This window comes from Hermetia illucens, chromosome 2 (assembly GCF_905115235.1).
Source record: "Hermetia illucens chromosome 2, iHerIll2.2.curated.20191125, whole genome shotgun sequence".
NCBI lineage: Eukaryota > Metazoa > Arthropoda > Insecta > Diptera > Stratiomyidae > Hermetia > Hermetia illucens.
Window position 1 is genome coordinate 129,857,713 of NC_051850.1, and position 17,909 is coordinate 129,875,621.

Below are 17,909 nucleotides of genomic sequence, written 5' to 3' on the forward strand. Positions count from 1 at the left end.
TTTTCAATTGAAAAGACGAGAGACATCAACGCTAATAATACGGAAATGAAAGGATTTTATTTCTTTTTTTCCGTATGTCATTGGTGCGGTCCTGTAGAAATCAGTAAGTATTGGCTTCAGTTTTATAATTTTTGTTTTGAAGCTGATTCCAGGTGCATAAAGGATATTGAATCCTCTTTAACGGATGAGGCAAGAGATACACACACCAGCATATATTACAGCCGCCGCGGAAATAAAAGAAAGGGTAATATTTAATATATCTTTAAATAGTCGATAATATAAATGACTTCACAAAACTTTAACGTATTTTTTCCGACATAATATAAAAGGGCAAGTAGCATAAATACAAAATGTTTATTTTATTCGCTCGAGATTACAGTCAAAACTTTAGCATTTCGGAAAGAAAAACTGGCGGATTTCTGATAACTTGTGTATATATTATTATCAGCAAATGTGTATTTTGTATAAAAAATGTGTATAAAATTAACTTGTATTTCTCACTATATATACGCATAGATTAATATCCATTTTTTTGTTTCATTGCAAAGTCCATCATACGTCAGTTATGCTGCTTACCACAAAATGCGTTAAATCTTACATGCGCAACCATTTTGTATTGCTTTTTAATAAAATGTTTGCCGTGTTCAGTTGAAGATACGGCTAATAATATCCTTGAATATTATTATCATCAGACTTCCCAGTTGCAGTTTAGAGTATCTGTTAAACAGTCAGAATAAGGCTTTGAATTTCCAGTAGATTTGTAATTTTTTCCCCTGAATATGTTTCCTTCGGCTCAACCTCCTACCCGAATGAATTTCAAAGTTTTTAGCCCCAGTATACTGCGCTTGTTCACCGTGAAAATAATCCGATTATTATCAGATGTCTAGTATTTAGTTGAATTTTCAAGCATAGTGATCCCTAATGGTGATACAAATTGACTTCCACAATTGTGATGCACCTATTTTTGAGGTAAGGGGTTCAGGTTTAAAAGAATTGTAAAGTTTATGGCAACCATATTGTGAACACCACAGTAGCGAGGACGAATGCCTGGTTGGTTAGTGAATACACACTACTACAGTGATTACTAGGCAATCTTCACCTAGATCAAACATAGGCGATCAGAGAGAAAAAGATTCATAACAAAAACTATTGGTGGAGTTATGGAGTTATGGAGATCATGTTTTCGGAGAAGGTGCTGTGCAGTCGGCCAAATAAAATCCTGAATTCAACCAGAAACAAGTCGGGATACCGGAAGCTGGGCGCTCCGGGTATAAGGGTTTTGTGTTCATCTTATGTGAGAAATTCTCTATACACGCTTTTCCATTCGTACATAGCTAGCCACAGAATACAAAATATTCCAAGATATATATATGTGCATACATATAAAAAATTTTAATATTGTGCTAAAACTAAATAAAAAATCGTTGCCTATCACCGCGTACTGATGCATACATAGATGTATCTTTACGAATCCAACTTAATCTAATGCATCTCCACGCATTTCCACTTTACTTCGTACACAAAACTAACTCTAACTTATTATTATTAATTTTTAGTAGCGATTCTGTATGGAGAGTGATGATTTCAAGAAACTGGAAGCTGCAGCATTGGGCTATGTCGACATCTAACATTGCGGTTTTCCGCGTATAATACGCATTTGAATATTTTCGCTTCATTTCAATGCAAAAGGATGTGGGACAATTGGACGAATCAACCACCTAAAGTGGTGCAGATGACAACCACCGTGCCCCGTGAGGAACTGGGTAATGTGGAAGTTGGTTTCTCTGTGTTTCCGCTCAAACCATACCCTAACGTCCATCGGCCCTTAGAAGGCTCATCCCTTCGTCCCCCCTGGCGTTACCAGGGATCATGCGGCTCTGAATTTGCTTGCGTTCCATGGGCTCCTCCATACATCTTGCATGGTATAGCACACACATTTCATTCGCCAGAATATCGACTGGGACCATGCCTGCCACCACCAATACTGCCTCATCTAATTTGCAAAATCCTCAAAGCCATCAGCCAGTAAATCTGGGAGTCCTACCTCACTTCAAATCCATATTTTTAACCCCTCATTTCCCTATTTTGCAACCGATGTCAAATTTGAGACCGTTTCGTATAGTAATTAACGCATTTTTTTTGATACCCCACAAAATTTACACTCCTTCTTCGCTTCTCAAAACTCCAGATAAAATCATGTTATGTTATGTTTTGAAATACTCATATATCCACAAAATTTCATCTGAAATGGCCGTTGCCGAGAAAATTGGGTGTGAATTATAGTAAACCGATTTGAATAAGGTTTTCTCTTTTACACAAATCCTCAAAATGATTTCTAAAAATATTCAATGTGACTAGAGCAAACCTAACAAAGGGTGCTTTTACTAAAACAAGTACGCTATAGCTTCATATTAGTTGTCAGGTTTGAATGAATATTTTAACACCAAAAAGTTACGAATAATATATCATACTACTAAATTAAAACTCGTACTATATTTAATTTTTTGATTAGCCTTACTTCATCTGGCAGAAAATTGCTGATCGGTTGAACACTTATATGCACTTGAGTAATTTTAATCTTACTTGCGGTTCAACTGGACTGTTGTTTACACCACAGTATATCTCATAGATAAATATACGGTGGTTTATACTTATGCAAGCGGCATTTGGAGATATCAGAACATTCGAAGCGATTTATGTAAAGTGAGTAAAATTAAAATCCGGACACCGTCGTACGAAATACATAAATGTTCAGAAAGGGGGTAAAAGGAGTTGTATGTGTTTACAAGAACGTAACATAAAGTTTGTTGTATACAATGCAAAGAAAATTAAAATTAAATTAAGATGACATAAAATCTTAAAAATCGTAGTAATGAGGTCTGTCGCGAATAATAGACATGTTCAGCCGTGATATTCGGGTGAAATTGGGATTACACAAGTGTCGAATTTAAGCCATCCGTAGAGGTCATCATGAGCCGCGTGCCGGACATAGCATTGGTGACCTCCACTTTGAAGCTATATCGAGACGGACTTCTACAAGTATCTAGGAATTCTGCATTAACCCATGCTCGAGATGGTGATCTGAAGGTTGCTCTGCTTTCCGAATTCCTACGACGTATAAAGCTAGCACTGAAATCGGGTCTTTCGGGGAAGAATAAAATAAGCGCATTAAATGTATTCGCTATTCCTTCATTGGCTTATGCATTCGGAATATTACCCTGGACGAAAACCGAAAGAGCGGGTAGAGAACGACCAGTGTAGAATGTGTGGTTGGACGTTGGAGCCGTTGGATCATCTTATTTCTAGTTGCACTGTAATGGCACCAGGGCAGGCATAATGCTGTATGTAAGGTGAAACCTTGCATACAAACATCGATTCAATGCGGAAACAAATCCGGTTTATCGGTATGATCCGCAAGCAGCACTTAATAGTTCAGCTTTCAGTATGTATTGGGAACCGCAAGTCCTAACTGAGCGCTATACACCACACAACAAGCGTGACGTGCTGCTAGTTGAAAACACGGGTCGCTCCGCGATGTTGGTATTCCCCATAATAGCAACATTGAACGTAAATACGTGGAGAAGAAGGTGAACTATAAGTCACTGGTTTGGAAAATCAAAATCAGCTACAGGTATTGTACCTAAATCCCTCACGGCTTTCCTTAATGTCCTGGGACTTTCATCCAGTCTGGTTCAAACCATGTAGAAATATATCATTCTACGTACGTATTCGATGTTGCGGGGAGTTCTCAATGGATTCTCCCACTAGCCCACCACCACCAGCAATGAAGTGCCTTCAAGGCCCTGATCCAATTGGATTGTTGCGTCAACGATTATTATTAGTTAAAATCCGGCATCCGCCGAGATTATAACTCGGAAGATATAATGAGATTAAAAACTCCGAAAAATTACTATTTAATACTCCGTATGGGGACTTTTAGCATCATATGCAGCCTTTATTAGCCAGTGGCATGAATGCGACCAAATGTTGGACATATTCGGCTCGAATTTGATCCAAGAAGACGTTCCATCAAATATTTTTCGTTCGAAATGGATCCATCTGGGAGTTTATGGTGGACATAATCTCTCAGGCTCTCAATTATTATTGAATATACGCAATAATTTGCCTTTCGAATTGGGGAGAGGTTTTGAGTAGTTTCGCTTTATGTTTCGGGTCACTATCTCGGCATATCTTAAATGTTTGACAAATACCCTATTTATCTGCGCTGGTATGAAATTTTTTTTTATAATTTGATGTACACATTCGCATCTATATTCCCCTCCACGAATATCATATTCCGCCCTGTAACAGCCACCTTACCATAGCATTTCCCTCGCCATGTACGCCACGGAATAAAACTTTTGTTAATGAAGTCAACCGGGTGAGGCGATTTGAGTTTGCTCAGAACTACCTTTTTGAAGATCAAACGTCTGGGTAAATGCGATGGAAAAGTGGAGAAAGCCTAACAGAAAATTAGATCCGAAAAATCTAAATAGCACAGTAAAGGGGGAATTCGTATGGTGTGGCGCTCTTACGGAGCGGACGACGATGCCACGGGACAGTGAAGGCTGTATATAATGCTAAAAGTCTCCAGTATTACCTACTCATTTTTGTGTCGTTATTATGATTTTTTAGTTCTGTTCGGATTTCTATTTTGCCTACGAAAATCTAGTTTCTTTTGTTATTCACCCTCAGCAAGGATTTTACTTGATCCAACGAATTGTGCGTTACGTTCATGAAAAAAAAAAAAACACATACAACTCCTTTCACCCCTCTTTTGAACACTTATGCGGTGCCGGATTTCAATTTTCCTCACAGTATGTCCCCATGCCAAGGGGATTTTTTATGTGACGGTTTTCAGAAGTCGGGTTTTCTTTTATATATGTATGTTTTGAAAGCTGAATATGTTGGGAGTATACTACACTGATAATAAATAGGAGGGTACCCGTCGTGTCGACTCATCTACAGAACGATAACTTCGAATGCGTTTTTCTGGAAACCATATTTCGTCAATTGGTGGGAAGCACAACTAAAATGCTATTGGGGCCATTGCCAATTCCGTCAACTTAATATTTAGTAAAGTAAAATTATAATTATAAAACTGGTTTGGATTGTTGGTTCCAAACCAGATGTACATAAGTGCTCGCATACCATCTGTCGCTCTGGCTGTTCATGCTTACGGCCGCGTGAATTCCGTTCCATTTGCTTAACTCAATTGATTGCAGCAAGGAATTTCGAGTTGAGATTCCTTAAAATTATAATTACTTCTATGATTTTGTCTCTTCCAGAACTGCATAGCGCTGTATTTTCATTCAACAATTGATAGCAACGACTAGCAGACAACGAAATCATAGATGGCATCCGTGGTTAGTTGCCGTCATCAAGCGGGAGACTTTGCAGATGTAGCGTGCGCTAATTGGTAAGCGGCTACTGAAAAATGACAGCTAAACGTTGGGCAGTGTATACAGACTAGATCATTATGTCCGCCATATTAGAGTTGGGTGACGTCACTTGGGTCGTGATTATCGAGTAGTCCGCTTCGGTTTGAAAATCGTTACGAATATTTTATAGAGAAATGTTAAAATTTGTGGTTTTAATATTTCAATCGTGTTTAAGACAAATCTTTGTGAAAAATTAAAAGGTAGTGATAGTTATCAAGGCAAAAGAGCAAGATTCTTTCGTTTTCGGAGCAATGGGACCATTTGCGAAGAGTGGCGAAAACTTTGTGAAAAGTGTAGGAAGATCGACTTTAAAAACGCTAAACGCGATTATAAGCTCCAAGACATACAATCTAAATAAAATACAACTGATTTTTTTCTGAAACGTGATATACTATTTATTAGTATATACGTGTTTCGGGCACAGGTTGTGCCCTTCTTCAGTACGTGATCAACTAAGATATTAATTCCTATTCCGCTCTATAAAAATTAAATTTAGCATTGGAATCTTATAATTGCTACTAGATTACTTAATTAGAGGAGACCCAAATGTTGCCCGGTATCACCCTTGCCACCCCTCTCAGAAACTGCGCAAGCTATTTTGCGCGTCCAACTTCTTCCTGTTGCCGCATTCCTTGATGACTTCTACGTTGTCCCATGTGATGCTATCTCTTTTTCTAATCACATCCCGTGCTATCATAGCACGGTTGAAGAACGACACTGTCCCGAGTCAGTTTTTAAGGCAGCAGGGTAATAAAAGTGACTAATTCAAAAGAGTAAAACTCAGGAGATAAAAAAGGTGGTACAAGATGCTGTATCATCTTTTGAAACGTAAGATGTTATTCAGTTTGAAGGTGAAATTTAGAAAAAGACTAGACTAGACTCCTTCATCAGACGCTACCTCGCCTTCATCTTTGAGCAGCGTTACCGAAAAGCAGTAGCTAGGTTTTGTTTTCTTTATAATTATTCATCGTGCCTCCTTCTTGGACGAAACCGTCTAGTGCGCATAAAAAGTGGCACAGCAAGTTGTTATGCATTTAATGTAGTTCACCATTAAGTTGATGGTGGGCTTTGTATTATAATAATAATAATCATTGGCGCAACAATCCATATTGGATCAGGGCCTTGAAGTGTGTTAGAGCACTTCATTCAAGATCGTAATGGTACACTACAGTAGTACACTGTAGGAGGCAATGTGGTCTGCATTGCGCTCGCCCGAGATTATTACCCTGATTATTTGACTCAGGTACTCATTCACAGCTGAGCCGACTGATATCCGACGTCAAATCACGATACAAATTCCACTGCCACCAGTGAGATTTGAACCACGATCTTCCGTACGACAGCCTTGTGCTCTAACCACTCAGCTATCCGGGCTTTGTACTCCTCAAATAAATTAATAAGTAAATTCAAATTTAATTTCCTATAATTGTATAAAGGCAAAAAAAGATTGCAAGCGAAGTAGAAAGTATTTCGCCTGTTCAATCGATTCGAAAAGATGCCGAGGTTCAAACAGAGTAAGTTAACATTAAAAATATAATAAAATTTAAAACAGGGTTGACCACGATTGTAGCAAAGAATTAGGACTATGGGAGTGACAACGAGAAAACAGGCAACTCAAAGCTTGCAATGAAAACGTTTACAAATAGCAGAACGTACTATTTCTTCCCTGAAAGGTAGTTTTACGAAAAGGCAAATTCGGAAAATGGGAAATTCGAATAAAAAGATGTGTTGGTGTATATTTCCTTTTACTCTGCGGGACCACGAGCATACAGGCTTTTATACAAGAGAAAAGTAGCACTGCCAGTAGAGCCGACACCAAAGAAATGGGCTACAAAGACAAAGCTGAATCATGGAATCGTAGACTGTGGACTACCATCAAAATCAATTTACAACACTAAGGAACGACTGTGTGTTTTATGTTTTGACGAGATGAAGATCAGAAGTACTTTTGAGTATGATAGAACCAACGACTGGCACCTAAATTATTTGCTTCCACAACCGGCCTCTAAAAAAAGAAAAATTGTTAAGACCATATATTAATTTTAGGGGTTTATGTTCTTTGTTGAACATGAATGTGATTGATTAATTTTATTATCAATGAATTTTGCAAATTTTTCTTTGTATTTTTGTAATTGAGATGTTCTGTTGTTCGTAATTGATTGCAACACTCGATTTACAAACAATAAACTTTAGCTTTGACTTCATTTTTGATCGTAGCATTAACAAATCTATGATCATATTACCAAATTGGAATTCGAAATGGAATATCTCTGAGACTTTTCCACCAATTTTCATACCTATGGAGATAGGGATGTTACGTACAAATCTTAATTCATAACTTTCTCTTAGCCATACTAGTTTCAAGATGTTCATTAAACTTCACTACCCATTATATCGGTCCAAGTGACGTCATCAGCCATTTGACGTTTCGTATTGGTATTAATTGTCTGTGTACACTAAACGTTGGGTATTTTTTGCTCTGTCCGTGTTGTTCGTTTTCGGCGGCAAGATATAAATTACGAGAACTTAACAGCTAAATGCACGATATCTCTACTATAAAGTTGTGATAGAAAGCGATAAGCAACATTCGTCCGCTGTTCACAACCAGCGTCTGGTAGTCTATGTCAACTGTGAATCGACGTCTCCTACAAAGATAATTGTTTCGCGAAATGGCGCCGCGGGACTTTTCACTCTGGTTTCAACTTTGGAGCTATGCCAACTCTTCGTAAGAATGCTTCGCGTCGGTTAAATAAATTGAATTACAAATGGCTTAAATATTTCTTGTTGTTATACGAGAAGTTGATCATATCATTGTGAAAGGTGTAATGTGAACTAAGTTGTGTTTATAAAAGTGGGGAAAATGTCGCTCTTTTACGTCTTCTTATGGAAAAACCTCAAATATATGAGGTTCCACTGGCTGAGGACCATATTCATATTCGTAGGATGTTTGGTTTTGCTTCTAATTGTCATGAAAACAACACATGCGGAGAATAAACAAAGTCGATATGTTCCTGAACCTATAAATGAGGTAAATTTATGTTCAAAGGAGCCCTACTTTCACTTTAATTGCACAACTCATTTGAAACTAATCAATAATTGCGGCATTTTTCGTTGATAAATCAAATGGTGTACGTTTCAAAGTAAGTGATGACGTCTCCGATAAATGTGATTTATTAGTTTCCACCCAAAAAAGCTAACAATGTGATGATAAATTCGCTTACTTGAAGCTGGTCGGAAGTTCAGCAGACCGTAAACCTCGATTAGGGGTATGAAGTCATGACATTTTCACTTTGCATATGTTTATTTATTCAAGGTAAACATATCAAGAACCAGTTGCCCCACCTAACTCTGGAAAAACAAAACAGTTGCTTGTGTAGCAGTTGCATATTTTGAAACAATAACCCAACGAAGAGTCTTCACTAGTACACTGGGGGATTGTAAATGCAGCACAGTTTGTGGCATTGGATTGCGGTTGCCTTTGAAAGCGAGTAAAGTGTATGACATTTTACTAATCAATCGTTTCTACTACCCAAAAATGGACTCCCAATTCAATCAACGGGTTAGTTTGCACTCAACCATTGTCGGGAATGAGACTTTCACTTATGTGGGAATCTGCTGTGGAATGTAAATATTGCTAGAAAGTATGCGCAAAAATATAGTATAATAGAAAATGAACGCAGGCAGGAAAAGATGTGCATTTCTATCTAATAGCAGGCTAAAGTTTTTGGAAATAATTTTATTATTTAAGTAGAATGAAATTTGTTAGTTCTTGAAGAATGACTTCCCAAAGTTCCGAACAATACTAACAAATAAAATCTTATCTAAACATTAACCAGGAAATGATAGATATCGAAAATTCGACCGTTTCTTAACTAAAGGACCACTTTCAGAAATAACAAATTTATCGATGAAAAATCTACTTTAAAAATTAATAAATATTTACTAATAATCGATTAATTTTCCGAGTGTTTAACAAGTTCTGAATTGCCGTTTGTCACACTATCTACAAGGGTTTGGACAGTTAGGGTTCGGTAGTATTTTGTGCTGGGAATACTGCTGTCTCAGGATCGTTTCGAATTTACTTTATATTGCAAGAAGATAATGTTCGAAATCATGTAATACATGGAACTAATCACCAACAAATTGATGTTTGTCCATGTTCCGTTTGTCAGGCATAAATCTTATGCAGAAGGATTTGTATCATCATTCAGATTGACTAATTAAGTATGTAACGCTAACCTGCGGAAATATCCGGCCTAGCCGGTGAAAAGGTGACCATGTCAATGGTCATTTGATATAGCATGTGCTTAAACCTAAGAATACATAACCCAAAACAGTACTCCGTACTGGAAAACGAGAAAAAAGGGAGTTTTTAGGCACCGGTGGACAGGATTGATCGACGGATTTTGAGTAAAACCCAGTCCTTTCTTAATGGTGGTAGCAACTGAGAAAAGGCGACCTTTTACTCGATTTGGACCTGTGCAAGGCCAGTGACCCAAGGCGGGAGGGATGAAGATGACTGTGGGATAGCGGGGCATATAAAGTGGAGCCTAATTGGTAGAAGGAGGAGCCTTAATTTAGGGAAGAAGTTAATGATTGCAGATATCACATATTGTATAGGCTAATTAATGTCGATTGTCTTAATCTATTCTAAGTAAAGAAAAATAATGAAAGGTGACCTACACCTGGGGATTGACTGCCGGAACATTAGTCTTACGCGGTTAGCTTCTGTGGAAGTCCGGGGAGGAGCTTTGATAAAAGGAGGGAGGGGAGGCGTGATGGTTGAGAGGAGAATTACTGTTCGAGTAGTACCTCTGCTCGCGTAACAATGTATTGTGCTTAGCAAGATTTTTTATCAGCGGGTTAGGGTGGGACAGCCACCTTTTCAGTCTGTCGCGTAACCACTTCATCATCTGTGATATTATGGAACAAACCCCGGAAAGGTCGTACAGGAGAGAGTTTTTGTGAAATTTTAAGTTTGGCCTTCTGTATTTGGCCGTACATTTCCTGAGTATCGTCCTTTCAAAGCGTTGGAGGGCTTCTACTACGTTCGGTGACATGGTAGCCCATGCTGGGAGACCGTAGGTCGTCGTCGATGATTATGGCAGTCGTCAATAATCATTTCTTCGGCCGTAACGGTCTTGCCGGCCGAATGGAAGAGTTGTGTGGTGATATTGAAGTTGCCCAGTCCATGAGCGGCGACAGTGTAAGCTGGTTCCGCGTCCTTTACACGCTGTGGTTTCGTGTCCCTCGGGTAAGGATGAGTTCCGCACTCGCGGCGTACAGGCTTCACTTTGTTATCGAGAAGTCACGTGTATTAAAGCTTTAACTGGCACTGCTTTACCATTAAATAAAACCGTAAAACAAATACGGCTAAGCAACTGAACTTGGCAACAGCGCAAAAGCCCGACCCGACCACAGGCGGGACCAATCGACAGAGCGAACCATTCGCTTATGCGGAGACAAGCGAATTCGGATTTGTATCATGACTGAATGTCGAATATCAATTGACGCAGTCCTGAATTTGTACTCATGTCAAATCATTGCCTCCTACAGTGTACCGTTACAATCCTTAATTATAATATGTGTTTCAATATGCTTTAAAACCCAGATCCAATTGGATTGCTGCGCCAACGATTATTAATAACGCAAAATCTCGCATTTTCGAACTTGTTGATCACACTGAAAAGCTCACAGATTATTAGTAAATATTTATTATTTGTTAAATGGGATTTTTCATCGACAAATTTGTGGTTTCTGAAAGGGGTCTAACATTTATTAATTGGACGAATTTTCAATATTTGCCACTTTCCCGTTATTTTAATCATGTGGTTTTCAATAGTATTGGCTGTTGCGCTCGGTATGTTTTGTATTGACAGAATATTCGAACAAGTAACAAATTCCAATTTCCTTTGATGTTAATGATGTTCCTTTCGGAAGCCACCTGCTGCCTTCATCAGCGCAATAAGCCCAGAAATGTCCTTAAGGGGGTCATCCCGTGTAAAGGCCGTTTTTTTTGGCCATTTTTGGAAATTTTTTTATCAATATCTCGAGCGTGCACAGTAATTTTGCATAGTTGGTTATTGAAATACAGGGCAATTTGTGCACCCATCTCAAAAAAAAAGGTGTTTTCCTGCTACCACGCTAGAGGGCGCTGTGATCATCTTAATGAAAAAAGTAAACGGCATTTTAACGTCAAGACTTAACTACAGTCCGCAAATAGGATTATTAAAAAATATTAAAAGCAAAATGTTTGGTACCGTGTTAAACTTTTTTTTGTGAATTTTGGTGTTTTTTTAAGGCTTCTTTAATGAATAAAAAAAAACTACTGGACGAATCGCAATTATCTTAGTTTGCGGACGGTAGAAATATGTTCTGAATGAGTCGTGAAAATTTCAAAGATTTTGGTTGTATAGATTTTGGGCCATGGTGGCAGCCGATTTTCAACGGTTTCGAGAAAAACGCATTTAAAAAGTAGAATGCGATTTTTAGCCATAAAACCTTAACTGACCATTAATCTGATATACCTAATAAGCCTTAGGTTCTTGAAGAAACACATATACAGCCTTGGCTTCAATTTTTGTCCTTTTAGCGAAGTCATTCAAACGTCACTCGGATCGATAAATACGAGCTTTATTACGGGGATCGACATAAATCTGGTATGTGACTTATCACGTCTTTAATACTATAATTTCCGAACGACTCGATCCAATTGATGCCAAAAAAAAATTCGATTCTGCGGATTCAGCATACGGGATGACCCCCTTAATCTAAATATATACTATTTTAATCTAATTATCTTAATGAGTTTAATTATATCTTAATTTGTATATCCCCTTTATCGTATCAATGAATACAGATATAAGTGCTCGTTACCCGTATATGTATTCAACCGGTTCTCCTGAGGCTCTTTTCCAATGAAGAAACTCTAGAAGAGGTTAAATTTATTACACTTGACCTCTTTCAACATCGTTACCCTCATTTTATGGTCTTTTTCTACAATATGCCTTGCGACTGCAGAATTGATATGTGTTTTTCTGCCCTGTTTTACTAGCGCAGCTTCTTTTGAATATTCCTTGATCCGAGTCCTCATTAGCTGTTTGGTTTGCCCTACGTGGGTACATGGGCAATCTTCGCAAGACATCCTGTGCCCCTTCATTCCTTTTGCTTCCTCGGGTCTTTTTCATTACCTAATTGCACTTTGAGCAAGTAAATCCTACTTGATCGTACCTCTTCGGTACCTTCTTGGGCCTAGATTCGTCACAAACCTGGGAACATTTCCGTTGAGTATGTTGTGCCGGTTCGTTGTGTGTTCGTCTTCATCCGTTCTTATTCGAACAAAGTTTTTAGACGATTTCGTTCCTTCGTATCTTGCATCTTCCTTATTAACCTATGAATTTGAACTCCATTTTTAGTGGCTGTACATACATATATAGGAAGCCATCGAGTACATAACGTACCGCGCCTGCCAATCCATCGTGCACAGACTTTTGTCTATACCTCTTACTAAAGAAAGGTTTGAAAAAGAAAAGTCATATATTATGGATACAGCAACTAAAAGTGGATCCATAGCTTAATAAAGATGATGAAAGACCCGAAGAAGCAACAGTAGCATCTACAGAATGTCTTGCGAAGATCGCCCATGTACTTACGTAGGGCAAACCAAACAGCTGTAGAACATGACTATAAAATGGAGATGGTAACGATGTTGAAAGAGGTTTTATTCACTGACACGATAAAGGGCAGAGAGTTTTGCGGGGTCCAAGAGGAAAAAAGCGGGTCCTCATATCAAATCGATTTAACTAAAATTCATGTTATTCTATTTAAATCAAAAATTAAATAAGAAATTAAAATGATAACAACAACAAAATAATATAAATGGAAATAAAAAATAAAGGAATAAACGAAATCGTATAAATAAAAATAATATAAAAAAATTCAATAATCAAATAAAAACAAAATGAAATTAATTCAAACAAGACGGCATGACTGATTGAGGCACCTTTCGGATAAGTTCATTTTACATAACATAAAAATCTGGTTCAGAAAAAAATTCTGTATTTACTGTTACTAGTGACACGGTCGACAAGATGTAGTCTTTGCTGTTATACTCCGAAAAGAAAGTTACGACCCTGGGGATCACCAAAGGATCTAAAGAGTCCGCATTAGCTCACTATTTATGCACACTTCTGCACAACACCCTCATGAATTATTTGTCAATAATCTTTTAAGGATGGGCAACACAATAGGCGGCATTGAATGGGTTCAGAAGAGCCACGCAAAGTTTTCGCGCAATACTTCTTTTCGAGAAAACATTGTAAAAATGAAAATTGTGTCACGACAATTTGAATGAATAATTTAACATAGCCAATAAGCAATAATTCTTCTTTTCTAAACCTAAAATCGATCCCTTCTGCCATATGTTCAGCTGATCAGTTGCCAATCTCAGCCACATAAGCAGATTTGTATCAATTTTCTCCTTTTAACAAACACTTACCATGTCCCGTACAGAAACGACGGCTAGAGCATGCACCTATTAACATCATGATCCCTTTGCTATTCAAAAATTATTAATAAATAAAATTTGGGATTGTTCAATGTAAATTTATTCTTGAGTTTAAAAGAAAGCGGCCAATAGACTCCCCTCGTTAGAAAATTATTATACGATTTTTACGCCGAAATAGTAGTTTGATCTGCCAAATTATTATATCCGTTAAAAAAAACAAAAAAACAATTCGGAACGCTAATTTATTAATTATAATGGCTTAAAAATTGAACTCCCACAAGGCGGAAAAGAAATCGCGGCGATTGGCTGACACTTTATGCGACGTAACGGACTGAGCAATTTGAATCTTGTCTACGTGAAAACGTTCAGTTTAGTGTTTGTTACTTGTTACTTTTCAAGTAATCAATCAGTTTTTAACAGGAAAGTGGTAAATTATTGCATGAAGGGTGAGTCCTTCGATTTACGAGTTTCAACCTTGGGCCGGGTAAATATTCTGCGGTATCTCTTCTTTTCTGATTTGATACGAATTTGAATAATAGTGGTACAAAATTCTATTATCAATTACGATTGGAGTTAAAGTTTAAAAAATGTTAACTCATGGAAATGATCCTCACAATTTAAACCCGACTCCAAAGAAACTGGATTCCGCCGGACGATGGCGATCCACTTCTTCGAAGTTATTTGTGCAGCAAGGCACGAAACAATATTTCACCCGCGGATCATAGGATCGCTTACCGTTCCCCGTGGTGAAAAGAAAAAGCTGTTGTATGTGGATTATAATTGAGGCTGTGTTCAGCTTTCATGAACATTTGTCTATATTGTGCTATCAGGTATCCTGTCCCGCATATCTTTGGCACAAGGGCATTGTGTTAGAAGGCAGAAGTTGCAGTGAATAGATCACACATAGCTGACCATGCCATGCAGTAGAGCCTACTATTATTAAAATCGGTTTACTGTCTGTCACAAGCACTTTTGTCAGAAACGGCTGTATCGATTGACCCGAAATTTAGTGGAAAGGTGGGGACTGTGAACGCGCACACATTCGATAAGTTACATCCTTCTATGTGGAACTTAAGGGGGTGTTCAGACATATCGGTGTTGTGTCGGGTATCAGAAGAGTTCTTTTCAATGCTGCTGCAGTTCTGATATTTAATGCGATAGAAGTAATACGAAGGCTGGAAAGTGTTCATTCATTTCACGGACCCATTCTCGGAATCTACTCAGCGCAAAAATCTGAAAAAATCACAAGGCTGCCACTATGCCTAGCTTCGAAATATCTCCATACCGATATCTGTTCAAATGAAGTTGATAATAGTATATCATTATCATTTTTAGTAATAGTCAATTACTAAAAATGATAATGATATACTATACTACTACTATGCAATACCCCCCTTAAGTTCATAACAGAATCATGAGCAGTAATATAGGTTATTATATAAATCCTTTCGAGTTTGGTGGAAATCTCAATATTACTAACAGAGTTATGGAAGTTCAAAGTTCAAGTCGTTTCAGTGCAAATTTTAAGACTTTGAATGTCATAGAATATTCTTACATAATATATGCATACACATTGCGTGCTAGGTACAAACGGAGCAAATGTCCACTCAAATATTTTTATCTAAGCATCCAACTCCCGGTTTCCCGACTTGTTTTAATTGGGATTTATCTAAAATTTCTTATAAACTCATAAGTTAAATTCTTAGTATGCAACCCTATGCTGAATATCGACTTCTTAATAATGGTGAATACCAAAGGAAGTTATACTTATCTCCTTCCTTAATTTGTAAGGTCGTAGTATTTTCAGAGAATCTCATTACGAATAAACGGTTGATAACGCAAGAATGAATTATTGCTAGCACAGATAAGTGAAATTAAAACCTAAATCTGTTAAAAGTGTATCCGGGGCTTCCCGCAAATATTAAAGAGCTACGTGACGAGCTCATCATTTGCTCTCCATGCTGGCATGAATATTTTGAATAATTTCATTCTTAATTGTTATGATTAGCAGTAAGAGCATCTCATGATTCAGGAAGGAAATTTGACAATTATGTAAGATTGATTGTTTGAATAGAATCAAATATGTTTGTGCCAGGTACACTATTAGTTCATCTTTGTTCTTGATTGCCTTAGGACAATGTGCTATCATCTTGTAAGTCTTGATTTTTGATGCCTTTAAAACAAAGTCGCGAAATCTTTTTATAACAACAGCTACATAAAGTTCAAAGATTGATTTGCCTGAGTATCAGTAGGACAATGAGGTTCAACGGCATCCCTGGAGGTTCTTCTGGGATTAACTCCACTCCATCTTCACACACAAATGCAAGGAAGGAGAGCGATCTTCAGAATGGCTCAGTATCAGTGAGTTGGAGAGCTGCTTAAATCGGGGGAAAATTGATATTCTTTTTAGGTGATATCCCGAATTGCTGATACCATGGGATAACATAACAACGAGGTTTTCATTTCGATACGAAATTTGAAACACGTTGGAGTAACAGGGCAAACTGGGTGAGCGTGGCTGTGACCTATGGTTTAAACCAGGAACGAATTACCTGGTACACTGACGAGTCAAGGTCACTTGTCCAAGGAAAATGTACTTTGGATCAATGGGTAAGCATACCAGCATATTTCATTAAGGGGCAGAACATTGCTATTCTAATCAACAGCCGAATGAACTTGCCAGAAAGGGGAGGGGGCGCATATACACGGACCAGAACCTTTGTGAAAATCGGAGATGGGTTCATGGCTACGACATTGGAAAATGAAGAGGAACGGCTGAGGGAACTATACTGGGCAAATTTACCAGGAATAGAACAGTCCAGGTTGCTCATAGGGGGATACCCAACAAATCGCTCAAAGGACTTTTTAAACCACGAAGATGTGCCTTCGGATTATAGTGGCAATCTACTAAACTATGGCCTGGGAATGCTAGGGATATCTACGGACAATGTCTTTAGGTTCTGCGCGGAGAGTGACGAAATGTCCATACATGCACAGCATCCAGTTCCGGTTCTTTTACCATAGCACTATAGTTTGAAATTGATCCTTGATCTCCCAAATTCTTCGCCTTACTTCATTCGACTGCGTCCTTCCAATGTATTGAATCCAGAAACGTGTGCCTCGCGTTACTCAACGGTTGCTTTCATTACTCATCTTGCCTTTGAGAGGATAGATCTGAAATTTCTGTCATCATTTGTCCACTGGGTTGTTGAATATAAGACTCTGCCAATTCGATTCCGGCCGGTTTCATTATCTATATTTCGCTGCTGGAACACAAGATCGGCCAAATTGAAGTTTCGTCTATTGGTAAATTTCGACTGAAGCAAGGTCCTATATACTGATAATCAAAGGAAAGCAGCTTTCCCACCCTGAAGCTAGAAATCTCTCTGAGGTCCCCAAAGAATGTTTTACCCAGTGTCCGTAGTCTGACTCTAACTAGAGCCGGGCAATCGCAGAGGGGGATCCCTTCCTTCTCCGCAGCTTTGGCAATGTGCATTGTAGGGTATGCCGAGTCTGGCGGCATGGTCCCCTATGGGCCAGTGCCCCGTAACGCTCCTTCCACGATGTCGCTCATAATCCCTAACACTAATATCACCACGTCGTCGGAATACGCCACCACCTTCACCCCGCTGCTGTCCTGGTACTTAGTATGGATATATTCCAATTCGTAAGATACCCCTCCATTCCAATATTGGTCAAGGCTTCCTTGATGGCATTGGTACTAGCATTGTTGAAAGCTCCCTCTATATCTAAGAAGGCAGCTAGGGTATACTGCTTTTACTGCAGTGACCGGCCAACCGTGCCAATTACCTCGTGGATTTTTCTTTTCCTTTTTCCGGTGGCGTCATCTGTCCGCTCGCAGTCGCAACATTCGAAATAAATTTCGAATGCCGCAAATTCTGCCGCGCCACAGCCTTTCGACTTTTTAGGAAAGGATGTGCTTTTATGTTCCTTGGACAGAA

At 38.4% G+C, this 17,909-nt stretch overlaps 1 protein-coding gene across 1 annotated transcript in view; it reads left to right on the forward strand.

The window, feature by feature from the left end:
• Positions 1-7,909: 7,909 nt before the first annotated feature.
• Positions 7,910-17,909, forward strand: part of LOC119647687 (ATP-binding cassette sub-family A member 3) — a 57,473-nt gene continuing 47,473 nt past the window's right edge. Inside the window, exon 1 of the mRNA XM_038048770.1 lies at positions 7,910-8,469. Within this exon, the coding sequence (XP_037904698.1) occupies positions 8,302-8,469 (168 nt within the window). The 5' untranslated portion in view covers positions 7,910-8,301. The remainder of the gene's footprint in view (positions 8,470-17,909) is intronic.